This window comes from Melospiza melodia, chromosome 12 (assembly GCF_035770615.1).
Source record: "Melospiza melodia melodia isolate bMelMel2 chromosome 12, bMelMel2.pri, whole genome shotgun sequence".
In the NCBI taxonomy this organism is placed as follows: Eukaryota; Metazoa; Chordata; class Aves; order Passeriformes; family Passerellidae; genus Melospiza; species Melospiza melodia.
Window position 1 is genome coordinate 21,864,443 of NC_086205.1, and position 21,271 is coordinate 21,885,713.

The 21,271-nt window shown below is 40.9% G+C and overlaps 1 protein-coding gene across 3 annotated transcripts in view; it reads right to left on the reverse strand.

Moving 5' to 3' along the window:
• The window catches only part of PIK3CA (phosphatidylinositol-4,5-bisphosphate 3-kinase catalytic subunit alpha), a 39,585-nt gene extending 18,442 nt beyond the window's left edge, over nucleotides 1-21,143 (reverse strand). The window contains exons 1-4 of one of the 3 annotated variants that reach the window (XM_063167262.1): nucleotides 21,113-21,143; nucleotides 4,185-4,598; nucleotides 2,498-2,707; nucleotides 1,584-1,834 (exon numbers count right to left, since the gene is read on the reverse strand). In XM_063167262.1, coding sequence (XP_063023332.1) covers nucleotides 1,584-1,834; nucleotides 2,498-2,707; nucleotides 4,185-4,536 — 813 coding nt within the window. In that variant the 5' untranslated portion in view covers nucleotides 4,537-4,598; nucleotides 21,113-21,143. Of the gene's footprint in view, nucleotides 1-1,583; nucleotides 1,835-2,497; nucleotides 2,708-4,184; nucleotides 4,599-9,258; nucleotides 9,508-20,775; nucleotides 20,915-21,112 lie in introns of those variants that run through there. The other 2 variants (XM_063167261.1, XM_063167260.1) reach the window with 2 other exon arrangements.
• Between the last annotated feature and the right edge of the window lie 128 nt (nucleotides 21,144-21,271).

Consider the following 21,271-nt stretch of genomic DNA (forward strand, 5'->3'; position numbering starts at 1 on the left):
AGCATCATATCATATCATATCATATCATATCATATCATATCATATCATATCATATCATATCATATCATATCAGCCTTCTGATGGAGTCAAATTCTCATCTCTCACCTCATCCTGGGGACCCTCACGAACACCACAAAAATGCGGTGTCTTTTCAAAGCCTACACTCTTGGTAATGGAAACCTACGAAAAATACTTGGGGAGGCAGGAAAGTGAAAGAGCTTATGGTGTCCTGCATGCAGATACAGCATCCAGAAGTTTGGACACTTTGTTGGGTAGGGTCACACTGCCACACCTCATGGCTCTGAGATTGAACATCTATAGCAACGGAAGGCTGAACTGGAGAGAAAGATGGGGGTTGAAAAAAACACCAGCCAGGTTTCTTGTAGAGCTCCCCAGCACAGCACAGCACAGCACAGCACACACAGCACAGATGGATCTGAGCTGCTCCTGGAAGCAAATGAGCTGTTCAGGAACAGCTGGGGCTGCACCAGCCTGCAGTGCAGCACAGGTGCCTGACAGTGCCAGTCCCAGGCAGGGAGCACAAGGTAAGCAGCAGACGGGCTCATTTTTGGCTCAGGTGTGCTCATTACCTTAGGCTCAGCACTGATCCTGACACACTTCACCTGTCCATTCAGGTCTGAATGCTGAGAGCACTTAGTCTGGCAACAGCACCACAAAACACAGTGTGTTAGGACAGGTCCAGCCTGGAGTTAATGAGCAGGCTCTGCTGGGGCACAGCAAAGGCAGAGCAGATGCTTCTGAAGAAACCACGCTAGATCAAATAGGTCTGGTGTTTGATCTTCAGATGACTCTGCAAAATTATTCATGTAGCCTGCACTTGTTCCCCAGCTCCCAGAGTACAGAGATGCTTTTCCCATTATTCAGGATACCCGACCCCTCCTTCTCTCCCCCAGTGCTCTGAAGATCAGATTGTCAACCTTTTAGCTGAAGGAATGGGAGCAGTTTATTACAATACATTCCTCCAAGAGAAAGCAGCAGCAGCTGCTCAGATGCTCCTCTGCCCCATGTTCTCTCACACTCCCTGCCCTAACAAACCCAGGCAGTGAAGGACAGAGAGAAGGAAGACTCAGCAATGATTTTTGTAGTGCTGGATGTCTACATTTTTTATCTTATTAAAGTAATGATAAAGCTGTAGCAGGAAAAGAGTTTGCTCTTTTACCACCCCTTTAGGACAGGATTTAAAGTAGTAATGGTTGTTTCATAACTTACAATCTGATCAAATTTCCTGTTTTATTACATCAGCACCATTCAAATATAGCTCATCTCTTGCCATTAAAAATCTAGGATATTTCTGAAAGTACCTACCTTTGATTTAGCACTAACATTAGAGAAAAACATTCGAAGAAGAAAAATTATATGAGTGATACAAATTCTAATTAAAACTACCTTTTCTCCCCCCTCCCCCTTCTGAAACACATGGATTAGCCCATTTGTGACACACTGTCACTTCCTATGTTTTGGATTAATTTAATGAAAAAGCAAGACCTAATACTGATCGTTTTTTCCCCCACAAATTTGGATTATTTTGGTGTAGTTCAAAAGAAATCCTTTATGTTACTCACCTTATACTGGCTCAGTGGACATTTTTCTAGCAAGTATTCATCACAGCCACAGACTTTTAAAATATATTTGCCCTGGTACTCCAAGACACAAAGTTTCAGTTGTTCAGATGACAGCAACATACTTCGAGTTTTCTTCCTAATGGCTTCAGCAATAACTTGCTCAGGCACACAGTCATGATTGATTTTTAAGGTGTATTTCTGCTTATCATTGTTTGGTGAGACTATTACCCAAATCACCACTATAATTTGCCCTGGAATAAATATAAAATAATGTCAGGCCTATAATTTTCAATGCAGTTTCCAAAGAAAAAGCACAAACCCAAAATAACCCCCAAACCAAACAACTCCCATGCCTCCCCAAAACAAAGATTTGCTTTTAGTATTAAAAGAAGATGTAAACAAGATTCATTGCCCAAACTTAGAGAGGGTTTATAATTTCTGCAAGGAACTAGATGCATTAAGTTTGTTTTTGACTCTAGTGGAAATTCAAACTTTTTGCCAGCCCTGAGGTTAAGAATATTTTTATTAACTACTGACTATTTGGCCTTCAAGAAAACAGCAGTAACTCATTCATATTGGAGGACTGCAAAATAACTCAGTGATTCAGCATCATTTAATTCCAGATAGTTGAATGCCATAGACAACTGCAAAGCCAACAAGCTGTTCCCACCCACTAAAAAAAGTCACCTCTATTTACTGAGTTATATGTCAAGATTCAGTTGGAATAGCACAATTTTAAATATCCTTTTGAATGTAGAGTCCATCAAGAAGATTATTCTGAACAGCTGAAGGTGTAAGATATTGCTGGAGTGTACTAAATACAGCACATAAAACAGCGATCAAGTCAACAGCTGTACTCTTTGATTTCAAACACTGAAAATACATCATGTTTCTGCTGTAAACATTGCCCTTACCTTTGTCTAGCTTGTTGTAGATGTGTTTGGGGAGCTCAGCTGAGGACTCTACGTTGGGAGGATAGACATAGAGTGCTCTGCTGTGCGGGGCGTTGGCGTCCCGCAGGTCCACGGCCTCCTTGCACACGTTCAGAATGTTCCTCCTGAAGTCTTGTACTTCTGGATCCTTGACCATGTCAAACTCACAGACAGGCATGCCAATAGCAAAACCTACAGCATTGGAGCACCATGGGGATATCAGTGTAACTGACAGGCAGAGCTCAAAATGTCTTCAATCAGTCACAAAAAAAGCCGACATAAAGCAAAACACAGCCTAAAATATGTGCCAGTTTCTACATGCATAGGTAATTGTTTTATATCATTCAAGAACTACACAGTTCTAAAGTTCAGTGCACTCAGCAGACACAGAAAAGGTTAGAAAACAGGTGTACATTCCCTGAAGATCCTGGAAGCCTTAAATCACTGCTCTCACAACCAACATTCCTCCTGGAGGAAAAGGACCAGGACTCAACTTCCTTTGAAGTCAGCACAGAGTTTCCTAAAGGGACCAGAGGGGCTGTGAAATTTGATTTTTTCTCAAACCCTGGCAGGATTATTGGTAGCTATTAGGACCATAATCAACTTTGCTTACAATGGAATGACAGCTATTAATGTTTTTTTTTAATGACCTACATTATTCAAGAACTGCAATGAACACTCCAAGAGACACTGAACTTAAGCTCTTTGACACAGATCCATATAATAACAGTGCATTTCTTTCAGGTCCTTCAGATGTAATTCCATTTACTTTAATGGGATTACTTGGATAAATCATCACTTATGCATGAGTGTTCAAATGGAAACTTTCAATTGCTGTGTTGCATGGTTACCTAACCACTGCTCTCCCCAAGTCCTGAACACGTTGAGCTTTACAAAACAGAAGCAATTTACTTATTATGCATTCGTCACAATTAAATCATTTAACAATTAGCAGTACCTCAGAACAAGTATTTCCAGTTGACAAGCCTCTGCCACTGCAGCACACATTTGTTAGCAATGAAACAGGAGTGGGTATGTTTGTACTCCCTCAATTTAATTCTTAACCAAGATGTTGGAATAAATGCCAGATTCCCTGTGCTTCCACAATGGACCATGGAAAATCATAAGCTACTCTAGAGATTACTCAAAACATCAATTTGTCTCACCTTCACATCTCCAACCTCAGGTGGTTTTTACCTCCTCTCTCTATGACCTTTTGTCAGAAGGGGGAAGAAGAAATGTGAAAAAACCTAATTTCTGAAATTTGACTTTCTAAGCAAGCTAGAGCAGTATTAAAATCTGTGTCCACAAATCTAGAATGTTAAATCTAGAATGTACAATTCTGTAAACTCCAAACTAAATTATAACTGAATTCCCAAATAACAGGACAGGCATTGCTCTGTAATAATATGAAATCCTGCAAATAAAAGATGAGAAAAAAGATACCCTCTAACCCACAGGCAACTACAAATATGCTTTACAAAGCCAAGGTGAATGAAACAGATCAGAAAACGGGAGTTTAACTCAATGATTATAAATATTGGCTTTACTATGATCAGCATCTTTGGACATTTGATGCAACAACTGGCAGGTATGAAAGTGACAGATATGACCCATTTTGAAGAGGACAATCAGTTAAGCAATGTTTTAAAAAAAAAGATTATCTCACCTATTTCTCTATTAAGAATCTTTTCTTCTCTGTTACCCACTGGTTCAATAACTTTCAGGAAAGGCTGAAACAGTCGCAGGTCACAAAGTCTCCGCGTTTCATCGAAAAACTCTTCTCTCTCTGCTTCCTGTGTAACACTTACAAAAATGTAAGAAGATTCATCTTGAAGGAGCTGATAGAGAGGGTACTTCCTTGCTTCTTTAAAGAGTTCATGTTTAATAGTCAGTAAGGTGGCCTCACGGAGGCATTCTAGAGTCACTATCATTCCGTTTGGGAGGAGACATTCCACCAGGATCCTGGGGGGCATCAAGTGGATGCCCCATAGTTCACCGGATGAGGGCCGTGGAGGCATTTTTAAATCTTGGGGTAACTTTGTACTTCAAGCTCTTCAAGCAGTGATTCGTACGTGTAGACCTGAGTGAAAATCAGAAATTCATTTAAAATTTAAGATTTAAAATACAAACATCACCCAGAATCTCAGATAAAACGGTTCAAACGTCACTTAATAATTATTGATGAATATTCAGGGCTGGATTTTACATTCATAAAAAAGACTTGATAAAAATAAGCCTAAGAACTTTTATCTGAATCTAAATACATACTTGAACAAAACAGCTAACAGAATTAAGCTAGTTTGGAAAAATGCCAATATACATATAATCTTAAGTATAGAGGATTTTTTAAAATCTGAACTTTTAATTCATTAATAGAACATTTCAATAGTGGAGGGATGAAAATACCTAATACTCAAATTATTACAGAAATTTTTTAACCAGATCTCAAGCCAAGTTTTAATTTGCAAAGTGAAGCATTAATTATAATTTGGATGATACAAACCATCAGCTCTTTTAAGTTTAGCTAAACCAAGGCTTCCACATTTAAAAATGGTTTTTTCTCATCTCCAACCTCTAAATATTCAAAGAACACTTATATTATAGTTATAAATATTTATTAAAAGCTCTAAACTTGATTTTAAGAATTCATGTATACACAAGTTTTGGCCATAGCTGTTTCAGATCAGTATAAGCTACTTACACCAACAACAAACCCTTTTTTCCATTAGTGAGACAGAAGAATTGAGCCCCACTAGCACTTTGTAGTTGGGCTTGTTTTATTTAGTGCCAATGCCCCGTTCCAGTTCCCTCTGGCAGCTGCATGAATGTCCCTGCCAAGCCAAAGGAAAGGAGGGGAACACGTGTGTGACCCTCTATCTGTGCTGCTCTGGCCATCGCAGAGCAGAGGAAATGAGTATGAGAAAGAGAGAAAATGAGAATGGGCCAGAGCATGAGAAAACCAGAGTCTGGACAGAGCAGAGATGTTTTATAGCCCAGTGGGTGAGGGGAGATGCCAAAAAGAGAGCATAACTACCCAGCAGGCACACAGTGACACTTTACCAATAAACACTCCTAATCCCTACCTATTTTTAATTTCCTTAACCACAGGCAATATTTGTGTATTTGCAAAAGAAATCCAGTTTGTTCAGAATGTTTTCACATACAAATTGTTGGCATCCAGTGACAAGACTGAAGAACACTTCATGTTACAAAATATCTGGTCTTCTTTACTGGAATCCTGATATTTTCACACAGTATTCTAGATTTTTCTGAAATGAAACAGAGGTGCTTATCTGTGCATTCACTGCTCTTAATTTTGGATAGATCCATCACAGAATCACAGAATGCTAAGGGTTGGAAGGGCATCTCATTCCAACTCCCCTGCCATGGGCAGGGACATTTCCGCTGTCCCAGGTTGCTCCAAGCCCTGTCCAGCCTGACCTTGGACAATTCCAGGGATGGGGCAGCCACAGCCGCTCTGGGCACCCTGTGCCAGGGTCTCACCACCCTCACAGCCAACACTAACATTTACCCAGCCTAAATTCACCCTCATTCAGTTTGTACCCATTACTCCTTGTCTTATCACCACAGTCACAAACCCTCTTAGGACTGCCCCTGTATCTCAGTTTTCTTAAGAACAGAAAGGAAGGGAAACCCACAAGCCAACAGCTTCACATGTCTTCTGTTGGATCAGCTTCCTGAAAGCTCTCACTGTGGAAAAGCAATGGTTGCAATACTTGCCCTTTGCTCAGCAAATTTTAAAAATATGTATTTATATAAAAATATATTTCTGTATATATTAATTTATGTACATATAAAATTCACATATAACATTTGATATATAAAGAAAAAGTGATCCTCCCTGCTGCATTAACATTTCTTTTCTAAAAAGTTTTCTTCCAAGTACATCCAGTACCTGCTTTTGGGACACTTCAGTTCTTACAAAGAAACATCAGAATGAAAATGATGTTTTCCCAATTCCACTGCTTCCTAAGCAACTCTGAGTAGCAATAGGGCTGTCTTTTTTAATCCTTCCTTTGTAGATGCAGTTTGGGCTTTTAAAAATATCCACCAAAGTATTGAAGTGCCACTGCAGATTTAGAAAAATGCTTTTCCAGTACCACCCCATGCATATTTAGAAACGCTTTGCAACTGACTTCTTTTTAAGAAAGAGCTTAAAGAAGCTGCTTTATTTCCCCCATCACTGTGGCAGCCTCAGCGAGCGGATGCTGAAATGGAAAGCTCCCAGCACACACAGTGTATTTACAGAGCCAGAATTGGGAAGCTTACCAATTCCAAAACACTACCAGTGAACCCAAATAACACCATTCAGACTAACTCAGAGGGTTCCAAACCACTGATAGCTACCCTCAGCTCCCAGATAAAATGAAGTACACAAGTTAAATGGCATCTTTTTGATCAGGCAAAGCATGAACAAGGTTCCCTCTCCATATCACTGAATCACATGCCTATTTACATTTCTTAAGTGCAAACACAGGCAGAAGCACATCGCTGTTATGGCACAAAGCAGCACAAAGCCCCCAAACAAACCAGAACATGCAGTCACATGAGCTTTCCTGTCCACACACACACAATGATAGTACAGATGGACGCAACCAAATTAAATATTCACAACACAGACTCAGCTTGCACCAGCAGCCTTTTAATTTCAGTCCCACCATCCTGCTGAGGCTCTTCTGAACCATGAGAGCCCATTTTCACCCAGCCCAAGGTGTGTGTTCTCACCCCTCACCCTGCTGGCACTGGGGCTCCCTGAGCCAACTGGTTACGGGTCAGATGGATGGCAGAGGCAGAGAACAACTCACTTTCCCTTTCTTGTGCTGCCTTCTGTTGCTTCAGCTCCCTCCTGAGATCCCCGTGGAGTCAGCCTAATGCAGGTCTGCCTGACTGCAGCAGGGCTGGGCAAGAGCAGCTGCAAGGATGGTGCCTCCTGCCACTGCAAGTTTTCCTCCCTCCCTCCCTCCCTCCCTCCCAGCAACAAAGAAAAGAGGTAGGAGTGGGGGACACACATACATCCGAAAATGTAAATCCTTTTAGCCAAGCATCTCTTCAAAATAAACATCAGCATTGCCTTCCTTAAAGAATTCAAACCTTAAATGACAACTCAATACCTTTTCTTTAAAAACTTGCAAATGGTCCAAATGTGACATCCCAAAATCTACAATTTTTACAGCAACTGCACCAAGACAGCAGCTTTTGTTTCAAGCTGGGATACAGACATGTGCTGGAATGGTGCATGCAGGCACTGTGTGCACATTCATTCCACTTGCACATGTAAGCACGCCTCCAGGGTTTGGATTTGGAAAGCAAGAATGTAAACAGAAACAGTTTTCAAGTATAGCTGGCAGCTTGTGTTTCTGTGTACACTTTAAAATCTGGAAGGCTGCCTGGAATAAACAGAATCAATTATGTTCTTCGACAGTAAAAGGACTGTAATTTTAAGGGAATTCTAGAGAGATGGTATTTAAATCAAACTTCAAGTGAACACTTCATCACACCTGCAATCCCTGACCTTCCTAAAGCATCTTAAACATTTTTCTCCTGCCAAAAGCTTTGGGACATCTGGACCAGCACAAAACAATCTCTAGTTTTGAGATTCCATTCAAAAAGAATAAACATACATGAGGGAAGACAGCAGGGAGATAAACATGCCTTCCATAATACTTGCTTCCAGATACACTTAGCATATGAATGCCAATTTATATAGCCTATGAATGCTATTTATATGAATGCCAATTTGTATAGCCTATTTTCCTATAGGCTATACAAATAATATAATCTGATATAGATGGTATAGTTCCTTATTAAGAATATGATATTCCAAGATTAGAAAATTTGCTTTCAGTAAACTGTGACAGTTTTATCGCCTCACAGACACGCTCTGTGTGACAGGGGGGCAATCTAGGGGAAAAATATCATTGTTCACTTTAGCAGACATAGCCTGTCATCAGCACAAGTACCTACAGTTACTTTTGAGGCTCTGCAAGTTCTTCCTTCTCTAAAGTACCAACAAGCAAGAACTGTACCAAGCACACAAGGGAGCAAGAAGTGCACTGTGCAGTAATATTGTACTGAAGCATAAAGGATGGGGTGCTCATGCTAAGAGGTGCACACATCCCAGGGACTGAGCACTGAACACTCTACACTGCTCTACACACCAGGCAGTGTTTCAAAACCCATTCAAAGGACAGACTGAACACTCGATACAATTTTATCAGCCCACGGTAGAAATTGAATGAGTCATTCAGCAAACTGTTACACTTTAATTGAAGTCCATTAGTTTCCCCAGTCACAAGACAAATCCCATTACGCTGTTTGTACAGACAGGATGTAGCAATGTTTTAGAATATTTTGTGGCATCTTTGGTCTCAGAGAGCTGCTCTTTAGGATCTGTGTCTGGATTTGATTTCTTTTCCAGGCAGAAGTTTCCTTCAGACTCCTAGCATTGCCTTCTATTCATTTAACAGTCCAGCAATTTATGATCCTGATTTACTGTGCCCTCATCTGTAGGTTAAATGATTTTCCTGATTCTGTCTCACACTGACAGAAGTATCAGTTACAGGTATGACCCCAAATAAGCTTTTATAAAGAATTGTGGAATCCCCAAAACAGAAGCTGTGAATTTGTACAAATAAAAGAGTTCCTGGAACAAGAATAACACTTTTCAAAATGCAAGGGACATTTCAACCTTTCTAAATGCTAAAATGTTTCATTCTCACCGTCAGACAGGTCAGGCACTCTAGAACATGAAGAGAACTGGAGAGAGCTGTCTGTGTAATTTTGCTGCTGTCCAAACCTGCTGTGTGGTGACAGTAAGACTGCCCCAGACTAGGTATTTTCAGTACTGTCCTTTTGTTCTTGCTGGTTGCCAAGCTGGCAACTCTTCCAAAACCCAGGAAGATGAGTACAAAGATGTCTGAAACTGTCCTCCATGAAAACATGATTATCCCCAGATTTAACTGGTGAAACCACTGCTTTGTTGGGGACAGAAAGCAGCAGGCTGTGGCACTGCAGGCGTGGCTGATTCATATGTACTCCTGTCGTCCCTGCTTCCCAGAAAACGTGCAGATACCAGGAACTCCTTATCTGATCACAAACAGCAGCCCAGGGGAAGCAAACAGGAGGATTTAACACTGTCAAAAACATCTCAGCATTCAGTTTCCCTCTGAAACAGACAAGTATTTCCAAACACTACCAATTTTATTTGTAGTTACTTCAAAACCAGTGCTGAGTATATGTGCCTTATTCTAGACTGAGCTAAAGACCCCTACAATTATTGGCAACATCTATAGAATAATAGTACTGCTGAAATATTGGGTCTTTTTTCCTGTGAATGCAAAAGCTCACTAGAAATTAGTGAAAAGCAATTTCAGTTTAGTTAGATATGAGAATATGAGGTGGCTACATTTCAGAACTGTTCTCTATAAAGTTATCTTACATCCAGATTTTTTTTCAGAATGCAATATTTTCCTAGTGACTCCCAGATACTATGAATAAAATTAATGGTGAGGTCATCCTGAAAAAAAGAAGAACCCACTACAAAGTATTTCCCAAGAGGAACTATGTGTGCTATGTTGCTGCAGGATCAAACAGCTGAAACAAATCCAAGATGATCAGTTTGAAAAGATTTACTATTGCTGGAGTATTTTTTTCCTCTCCAAGTGAACCAAAAGACCTTTGTGAATTCAAATTCTGAAATCCTTGCTTGCCCTCCCCCATGCATGCAGGCACAGTGTTTACAGCTTCCCTCACTGTCTGGGAGCCATGAAAACAGGATCACGAGAAAGAAGCATTTGCAAGTTGCTGGTGACCTCCAGAACTCCCACTAGGACTGTGCCTTCTCCCTAGGGATCCCATGACATACCAAAGGCAGAATATCTGTCCTAGAACATTTTCTTCCAGCTAAAGGCAGAACTTTTTCTCTTTTTTAAACAAAGAAAAGCCTGGAATTAAATTTTCCTTTTTAGTCCAAAATCATTCAGTAATTCCACCCCTAGCTCCACCTCAAAAGACAAGATTTTGTTATTTATAGGACTCATAAAGCATAACAAAGAATTAGAAAAGCAACATATCATCTATTTGCACTTCACATATCTGCTTACTCATTATTTCAGCAATTAGCTTGGCTTGCTGTGGAGCAGCATGAGAATTATCTTTCCACCTGGCTCTGTGCTGCTCCTCCACATTAGGCTGTGAGTGCTGAAGGTCAGTGAGCAGCACCCAAATTCTTTCAAGCTGTTTAAATCAAAAGCTTTAAAGTTTGCCAACAAAATCAGAGCAAGATGCCATTTTATACCCATAGAAACAAGGTTTTCCTTTCATTACATATTTTTGTTTAATACTGCATTTCATATGGCTGAAAAACATTGTTTCATGTGAACATCAGGAAGAACACAAAGCCAAAGCACACCACAAAAGCTTACTCTGCTTCTTGCTGCAAATATTAATGGTTTCAATGTCAGCCTTCATGTGTAGTTCTGCTTTTGGAAATTAGTGCCAGACGATGTAAACAAAAGCTTAATGAAACCAGGTTTGAAAAGTAACAAATGCTCGTTATCCAACTAAAAAAAATTCCACCTTAAATAATGCTGTTTACTTTTCTTTCCGTGTTTCTTCCCATCCTCCCACCTTCCTGGGATATTTGGAATGTAGACAGTAAACAGGATCTTTAAAAACAGGAAGTGCTGGCACACAGACAAGGAACCAGAGCAGAGTTAATCCAGGTGTTCTGTGCTCCAGTCTGGTCTGAACCCCCACCCAGCATCAGCAGCTGTGTACCAGACCTGTAACTCCCATCCAGGGCCTTTCCCAGTGTTGTTCTCCCCAGATTTGTCACCTTGGCTTTAAGAAGTCACTGCTGCAGCACCATGAACCTCCACTTGCACTGAGGAAGAGGAAAGATTTCCTCTCCCTACTGTCCCTACCCAGAAAGGCAGGGGAAGAACTGCAGTAAAACCCCGGAGGTACTGCAGACCTCACACAGTTACACTTACCTCTCTAACACAAGCAATGGTGTCAGGAGTGTTCAATTATTAATCTGCATTCATCTTTACACAGAACAGTCACCCTGTGAGCCCTTTCTTTGCTAAGAAGCAGCTGAAAAAGACATCAGGCTCAGACTGACAGTATCTTCTTTACTTCCCATGTAACATTTCTTAGGATGCAGTCTGGCAGCAACTGTAAATTGAGATAAAGTGTTTCTGCTGTACTAAGTTACTCCAGACCCTGAATGTGTAAAACCAGAAAAGCTTTTGCAGTGGCAGTGGATAGCACCATTCTTGCATCTTCACAGATTTTTAAAAGCAAGCCTAGAACACTGAACTGGAAACAGAAGTTTCAGTTCTGTAATCCAAATATAAATTAGCCCTCCATTTATGCTATCTTTACAGACTTCTGCAGCCAAATAGTACTTAACAGGAGCATGGGTTTAGTCTGCACGGACTCACTGAATTCAGTTAGCAGAAATCATTATCTTTTATTTACTGGCAAACAGAGGATAGCATGCAACTTCATTTTTGTCAGAGGATTTGTAAGAAACCACATGCCTCAGCAAGAGCTATGGAAGTAGGTTGTTTTATTTTTCTCTTTGTCTGAACTCCTCAAGTGAAAAACGAAAACAATGCTTTCTCCACTGAGCTCCCTTTTCAAAACCATTTGTTGAGTGAAGGAAGTTTGTAGCAGAGTTAACACAAAGGCACAGCCCCTGTAATGAAAAACTCAATTCTGCAGCTAAAGACACTTGTCCTTTAAACAGCTGAAACTCACACAGTTCTCAGCAGGTTATCCTATAAAAGACACATGGAATAAGACAGCAGCAGACAAATCCCGTTCTGTGCAAACCCTGCCCTGTGGAAGCTGTTGTCTACTTCCACACAAGCTACAATCACAAGAGGAAAATACCACAGCTTTTCACACCAGGGTCAGTCACAAATGAAGTCTTACTCCCTATCACTTGTTTGTGATACAGCCAATGGTGATTAATGAAATATTTATTTGGCAGTAGATGATAACCCTGCTGAGAAGTAAACAGCAACAGTTTTCCATAAAATATTTTCAACGGATCAAGGTTGTCCTGCTTACCCCCCACACTGAGGGGATAATATTCATCTGTAAAGAATCTGGCAACATTAATTGCCCTCATCAGGCTTCACCTCCCAAAAGGTCACAGATCACATTGGTGTATTGCACCTAAGCACATAGGAAAACTGGGCCTTCTATGAGAAACAACGCTGCAAGACTAAATTCCCGATTTTGTAAACTTACCTGACTGCTTCGTGTAAGTTACAAAGAAAACAAAGATCCTCTGAAACCTCAAGGAGTGTTTATTCTCATTGTAGCTGTTGACCCTGGTTGAACAGCACTTTTCTCTGCATTTACAGGTTGGACACCACAGTTGTGATGCTCAAGACATCAATAGATTTGCATTTGTGTTCAACAGGTGCAAACAAACAGGATCCACTGTGACTGTGTCTCACTAGGCCCTGCATGCTCCAGCCTGAAGCACAAAACCAGCTCTGGCAAACTGGGACATGGTTCTTTACCACCCTTAACCAAATGGGTATCACTCCTGTATGTGACTGTGACAAGCATCTGTTATGATTTGATGGTAAAGTTCCGTGCACAAGTTAGGCTGCAAATAAAATCAAATGCTTGTTCAACAATCAACATTATTCTGCCACATGAAGTGTATAAGGAAAAGACGAGAGAGGGAGTGCAAGCAGGAGAGAGGGAGTCACCACCATGGATCCTGTGGTCTCCCCTTGGTCCTCCAGTGCCCTGGGCTTCTTCACAGAGGGGGCAGAATCCCACCTGGTTCACTCCCAGTCAGTTTTAAACCATCCCTCACTAGCATGAGAAGCTTGAATGGTTTTTGGCTCCTCATTAGCATGGGAGGTGAGAATAGGCGTGGTTTTCCAGATCCTCATTAGCATGAGGCAGAGTGGGAGTGGCTTTTGGCTCCTCATTAGCATAAGAAGTGAGAGTGGGTGTGGTCTCACCATTGGACATATCCAGGTGTTATTTTGGTGGTCATTTAGGGTCTGTTCTGTTGGTCATACAAGGCACACACCCCCCAAAACCAGGTGTCCTCTTTGAGACCCCACTTCTTGGCTTGTGCAGTTACACACTTGTTCTATAACACACCCCAACAGAGCATTGCTGTGAAAGGCATTGCCTTTGGTCAGAACTGAAACTTCATTTTTGTGGCTCTGGTGTTCCTGCAACAAGTTTCACCACTGAGCAAGCGTTTAAGGCAGATGCTGGAAATGTTATTGCCCCTTTCCTTACAGCATCCGCTTTGCAAACCATGTTGTGCAACACACAAGCATGGGGCTACTGAGATGTGAAGCTGTCTGCTGTTCATCCCTTTTCCCTCTACTTCCAGCTGGAACCCAAATTGTTTCTCTAACAAGGTCAGCACAGCAGCAATTTGTGGTTGATGCATCAGAAAGAAATGGCTACTGTTTGTCTAAATAGATAATGTTTGTAGTGAACATGAACTTCCAAAGAAGTGACACAAGCTCATAGGTATTTAAGCAGTGACTATCAGCCACTCTGCAGAAGTTTAAGGATTTCCCAGCTTCCCAGTTTAGAAAGTCACTTTCATATCCAGATTAAATGGTTTGAGACTAAGGCACACGCAGCCTACTACTACAATCAGAGCTGTGTAAGAAGCATATATTAAATTGAAAGGCCTTCAATCTAAAAAAGCCAAATAGATACTGGTAGTAATCAGTCACTGCTATTGAGAGAGTTTGACACATTTACACACAAAAGGAAATATTTTTTAAATACATGGATGGTTCTTTGGAAACATTTCATTAATGTTTTTGTAGATGTGTATATTCCAAAAGACTGAAATCAGTTTTCAGCTTGGCGAAGTTTAACCATGCAATAGAACAGAAGACCACAAAAGCTCAAGTGTTTTGGATTTAATTTCCACCCATTAAAAAAACAGCAATTAGGGAAGTGTATCTATCTTACAAAGCATCTTTTTTGTTGTTTAAATAAATGCCTGCTCACATACCAGGACATCAAGAGACTGGAATCCATAATCATGGTTAGACTTCTCATATCACCCTGAAGCTGTTTGTGATACTGCACTATCTCCTGAGGTACAATGAAAAGCCTGGAAAAGAGGTGATGAAAGAGGACCTGAAGAGCTGGATTACAAAGCACTTTGACAACATATTTAAGAAGAGTTTCCATAGTCAGGAATAGGTTTTGCTATCCTTTTCTTCATGTATAAACTGCCATTTTATTGCTTGTTAGTCTCTGTTTTCATCTTTATCTCTTGGTGGCAGTTTTTGCCATCGTTCCCAAACTGTCAAAACATTCCAAGCTGGAGCTATCTGAGATCAAGGCAGTGCTGCTGAGCAGTGATAACAGCACCAGTGCTTTATCCTCCATTTCACAGCTAGCTGAAGAGGAAGGCAAGTTATTAGAATTTTAGATGTTCAACCTTGGTTGAACATGAGCAAAAGAGTTAATCTCTACCTTCTCAAGTAAAATGTCAAAATCAATTCAAGCTCTTTCTTTTAACTAGCAATCTCTTACCCAAAACTTCATGTAACTGTATAAGTTTATCCTCTCCAATTACAGCATCACAATTTCATTTACTACCATCTTACACTAAAATACAAATGCAATTTATCACAAATCAATATTTGCAAATAACTTGCTAGACTGGCAGTGGAACTCACAGGCACATCCTCAACTGTACATAACAATCAAGACTATTCCAGATGTCTGGAATAGTCAGATGTTATTACTTAAAAACAGCTCTTAAACACCAGAGGCTTTCTTGGGACAAGTGCTCTTTTACAATACTTAACACTTTAAAGTTGAAGATTTCAGAGGTGACAGCATGAAACTACATGAAGATAAAACACAATATATTTATCACTTCCCTCCACCAGTGGAGACTGCCTTGATAAACTGGTGAGTAGAACTGGTTGTTCAACATCCACAAAGGCAGAAGAGCAATTTTCAGTGTTATTAGTATCACTTCCACTTTTATTATTAGTCACAGCATTTCCTGATTATTCTGTAAAGAGCTGGGAATATAAATAAAAAAATGAAGACTAAGTGTTATGTTTTAGAGTCTAAGCACTTTAATGACACCACAGGCATATTTTGGAGGATTTGGAATGCTAGTTTTGACTTCTCTTTTCCCAGAGGAAGTCAGATCTATCTAGAAACTTCTTATGTTAGCACTATTCACTTCCATCTTTCAAACCGTGCCTGTAGTCAAGAGCCAAGTTAGGAGTTTTCCAGATTTAATGAAAAGTACCTTAATGGCACAAGCACTGAAGCTGGCTCATAACATTCCTCCCCACAGAAAGTATATTTATTGAGTTTTATCAGAAGTGAAACTGAATAGTTTGAGAAAGAAACAATTCCTCCCCACTCTGCCTGCCTGGTAAAGAAGCCTTTACCCCTCTGCTCACTCTCCCTCCTTTGCACTTGCATTTTCAAACATTCTGTATTTAGTTTGATCTCTGCAAAGACATTGGCAATCTCCTCACTTTTCCAGCAAGTCAAATGTCGAAACCCCAAGGTACTGGAAATTTTGTTCTATTAGATTCAGATCAGAGAACAGGCATGCATTTCTACTTATGGCTGATTAGTCTTAGATGAAATGCTGAATCTTGAATATTTTCCTTTCAGTAATGTTCAAAGTTTCTTGCATTGTGAGGATGTTGAAGAATTTTTTTCTTTGTTGACTGGTGATAGCTAAGAGAAGGAATAAGGTTGCAACAAGGAATAATTTCATTATTCAACAATTTAGTGTCCTCTACAAGGATCCACAGCTAAAGAAATGACAGATAAGGACACTTTTCCTAAACAACAGTTGTAATTTCACCAGAAAAGCCATGTTTTTGAAAGGAGTGGGACCTAATTTAACAGCAAGAGTTAAAAATCAGGAACAGGGTTGGAACATATTGAGCAAGAGTCATTCATCACCATTAACTGCTAGATTAAGTATTGGCAAAAGACTGACTAAGGAGTATGAGAAAAAAGAAAAGCAGTGAAGTCTTAATGACAGATAAGACTTTTGACATGTTGTACAATCTAGGAGGCAACCATCCAGCTTTCTCTTTTCTGTTGGACAGAAAATAACCCAAGGGATGTTTCTCTGTATTTCTTTCTCCTAGAAAAGGGTCAGAATACACAGATTTACCACAATAAATGTGACTCAGCTGACTCAAAATTTCAGGGAACTTACAGTCAGCCTTAGTCAATTCAATAAATCTTCTGTGTTCAACAAATGTGCTTTGTGGTTCACAACCCTCAAAAGCTGCATTTGCAGATGTTTCTTTAATCAGAAGGTGTAGGCAAACCTGCCAAGGTTTTTCTGCATAAAAATCCACAAAGGTTAAGTTAATTACAGCAAATGTGTTAATGAGTAGACAAAACCCCCAAACAACAAACCCCAGTCTCTTTGGGATTTATCTAACCCTCCACTGGTGAGCAATAGGACATGAAACCGGAGAGCACTGAACCTGAAGCTGGGTGTTTGACACAACTGTTTGTTCTTAACTTGACTGAAGCAGCCACTTCTACTGCTGCAAGTCAAGCAAAAGCTGCACCAGAGCTCCATCATTTCTCCTGTTCAACCTGGCAGAGGTAAGCTGCCCTCTTAGAACTTCATCTTCACATTTCTGGAGCTCAGGTCTGTGAGCAGTGTTCTCCAAAGACACACCACAACCATTCCCAGGGAGTTTCCTTAGCAGCCACAATTGACCAAGTGCTTTTATCCCCTGCTTTGCTGGCTTTAAGAACTCTGGAAATAGAGAACAGGTGATGATGTCTACTGTCCCTCACATTCCTTTTTTGAAATACACAGGCCTCTTAGCCTGCCTTGCACAAAATCTGTGCCTAGAATTAACTAGAAAAGTACTTTTCCAGAATTCAAGTGTAGACACACCCCATATAAAACAATATATATGCTAAGTACTGCTTAGACTGAGAAGTCAGATCCAGAATTACATAAACTGTACTCAGTCTGCTGCCTTTCTATATGATTATAAGTTAATGTACAGGATTTATAAAAATGCCTCTTTTCCTTTTCTAAACCAGTTAAATTCCCCCTACCCCCCAGCTGGGATGGGTTTTGTGCTGGATTTTTTGTTTGTTTGTTTGTTTGATTGATTGTTTGGATTTTGTTAAAGTTAATACTATACCAGTGCTGCCAGAGCAAAAAAACAACCCAGCAGTTAATACTCAGAGTATTATTTCTGGTTCATTTAGCAGTTCATTAACCATTCAAAAATAGATCTGTAGAACAAATTCAGCTGGGAGGAACCTCTGGAGGTTATCTTGACCAACTCCATAATCAAAACAAATCACATACATTTGTTGTCCAATTAAATATAGAGAGAAACAAATCCATTCTCTCCACAGCTCCCATTTGGATTAGGATACTACAAAGAGAAAATTGTAACAGAATTCTTTGCCATGACACATTCAACTTCAAGAGCAAAAGAAAATTCCCATCCAGTTTTAGCATAAATATTTTTGTGGCCTCTTCTAGTCATAGCTACAGACAGGCATCATCCCCTTGGAGCAGCTGGATGTCTGGCTTTGAAAAGGATGAGACAAAACTCCCACAAGCATGGAATGCAAAGCACAAAAGCTGCAAAACCCCCAAACCTTTGCTTACACTAGAAGTCACATCTGTTGTCCAGTTAGCCAAAGTGCAAACTCTTATCCTTTCCCTCAAAGTTCTCCCCCTCCAACTCCATCACACATACAAAAATGCAGATATGGCCCACTTTTTTCTCAGTGGGGAGGATTTACTAAATCTCACATATTTTTCAGTAATTACAAACCAGTAAGTAGTAAGACAAAACTTAGTTTTAGAATGGTATTTGAAGACTATCTAGAAAGACAAGGATTATTTTTGTCCAGTTCTAAATAACAAAATCAGTTTTGAAGTTAAAGTATCTTAGCTCCCCCTCACCCAAACACAACACTCCTTAAATATCCTATTAACTACAGTCTTTGTTAGCATCCATTAATGTACTCAGGTAGGCAAAGCAAAGCTACATGATGCCAGTCTGGAGCTGCTATTATTTCTTGTGTGATTTGGAACCAAAGCATCATCATCCCAATCCCCTCTCTCCCCTAACAATGGCAACAATCTTCCATTTGGAAATGAGTGATACTTGCAAGGGGTTTTTAGGTTATTCCTAACACCCAGAGAATCTGCACCAGAAATCTCAAAGATTGCATAAAGAGCTGATGTTTTAAGTACAAAATATAAAAAAGTTTTTGCAGGGTGCATGTCAGCCTTAGGCTTGTTGTGTAGTCATTTATAGAGAGTTTTAACTCAGAAAGAAATTAAAGTTATGATGATCAAGGTTGTTCCAAGTTGTATAACACATGAGCAGGCCATTAAAAAGCACACCACACACACAAAAACTGAGGATCTGTGGATCAGGAAGTCCATTCCTTATTCCACAACACCTTTTAAAGGTGTGCTTTTCTTCAAATAACTGGAAACCTCTTGTGGGGTTACTCAGTTTGTTTTGTGAGATAGCATGAACTCCTTGCTGGTTGCAGAAATTCATATTCTAAAGCTTTGAACAGCTTTTAAAATAAAAAGTTATCCAGGGAAAAGTGTCCCCCATTTGCTCAGAGAAAGCAGGAATAGCCTGATTATCAGAGAAACAGTTAACTAAGTATTGAACCACTTTATGACTTCCAATAAAGCACAATTGCTTTGTAAACAAATCAGCTACACCCCCTTTCCCAAAGAATACTCCAGAAAGAAAAAAAAAAAAAAAAAGAAACAAAACTCCCAAAAAAAACCCTCTCAGAGCCATCATTCATGCAGTAAATGCAACAACAAACAGAATAAACTTGTCATTGATACTGAATGACAAATTGGAGCAGCCAATTACAACCCTTTGGCATGGATTTGCAGGCTGGGATTCTCCTGTCCTGAAAAAACACTGAGCACTGTCTCCAGGTTGCTAAGAATGGCACCAAGTTAACACCCAGGAAATGCAGGGCATCTCACCAGTCAGATTCCAACTGCAGCTCTGGACCCGCTGCATTTACTGTCCTGATGAAAAAGTGGAATATTCCATGGATCCCATAGGAATTGTGTGGTTTCATAAATTCCTCTGTGAACACTGTGAGATTGGTTGATGTGTGCTTTCTCTACATTGGCTAAAATGTGCTTCTAAATAAGTAACAACTCTAAAAGTTTTCCACTGCTATTCTTTGAGAATAAAGTTATTTGTTGTGAAGCTTTAAGTTCACATGGGGCTTTATTTTAGAGCAGCTTATTCCTCCTAGCAGACACATTATTAAATCCCATCACCCCGCATACGGGAATATTCCCAGGAACTAACAAAGTTTACACACAAGAAGTGGACTTTGATTATTACATTGCATTATAGAATTGCAGCATGGAAGTAACAAGTATGAGTACACCTCCATAAACTCACTGTGAGATGGAAGAAACTAAAGAATGAGTCAGATCATGATGGGAAAGTTTCTAACTTTATCCAGTGTGATAAATTTGAACACCTGGTATAGCTCAAAGCAGGGATGTGAAGGTACAAATAACTAACAAAACAACATAGATTTTTTTTTTCTATTAAGTTCTACAAAATCTAGACTCAGAACCCAATTTGCCACGCCTTTATAAGTTTGCTGCAGAGTTAAATAAAGAAAAGCATCATGCTCTCTACTGTCTACTTTTAAAGTATATATATACTTGCCTTCTGTTTGTTCTGAATAGGTACTGCTTACAAAGTGACCTTAGTTCAATTAGATCTTTAGTAAAAAAAAGAAAATAAATAGACATACAAATTATAAAAATTGGAGACATACCCATAACAGCTACAGAAGTAATTGGCCTGATATCTTAATAACTTAAGGAATACGGAAAACAGTACAAAATCCCTAAAGAAAAACAAACAGTTTTGTTTGTTTTGTGTTTGTTTGTGTTAGTTTGGCGAAAGTTTTGCTAATATAGAGTCTACCAGAAAACACAGAAATACAAGCAAGAAACAGCAGCTTCATATTTAGCATCAGTACAAACCGATCTCTGGGCAGTACAAGGTAGGAAAGAAGGTTTTACAGGTAGCAGGGACGGGCCAGTGCTCCTGTCAGCCAAGTGCATCTGGCAGCAGGAGTTCGTGTGCCAGGATCCCCATCCCCACACACACACAGACACACACACCCATGGGGAGAGCTCTGCTCCCAGCGGCATCACCCACCTCGTGTGCCAGGATCCCCCCACATCCACACGGCCATCGGGAGCAGCTCTGCTCCGAGCGGCATCACCCAGCCCATCCCCGGCACTGCGAGCACACTCACAGCACTCAGCTCCACTCCAGGGGTGGAGACACCCACACTGCAAAACAACAAGCCGCTATTCTTCCTCTCCCGGCTCGCGTCCCTGCCAGCACACCCCGAGCGCGGGCTGCGGCGGGGCAGCCCTGCCGGCCGAGCGCGGCCCCGCGGCCCCTCAGCCCCGCGCTGCCCCCGAGCCCCCTCAGCGAGCGGCGCCCCGGCAGCGGCCCCTCACGACCCCCGCCTCACTCAGTCACTCACCCGCCTGCCGCGGCCTCCCCGGGCCGGCCGCGCCCGCCGCGCCCCGGGCCGCGCCCGCCGCCTCCCGCCGCTGCGGCCGCCCCGCTCGCCTCGGCCGGTGCCTGTGCCCCGGGCGCGGGCGGCAGCGGCGCCGGCAGCCGCTCCCCGACAGCCGCCGCC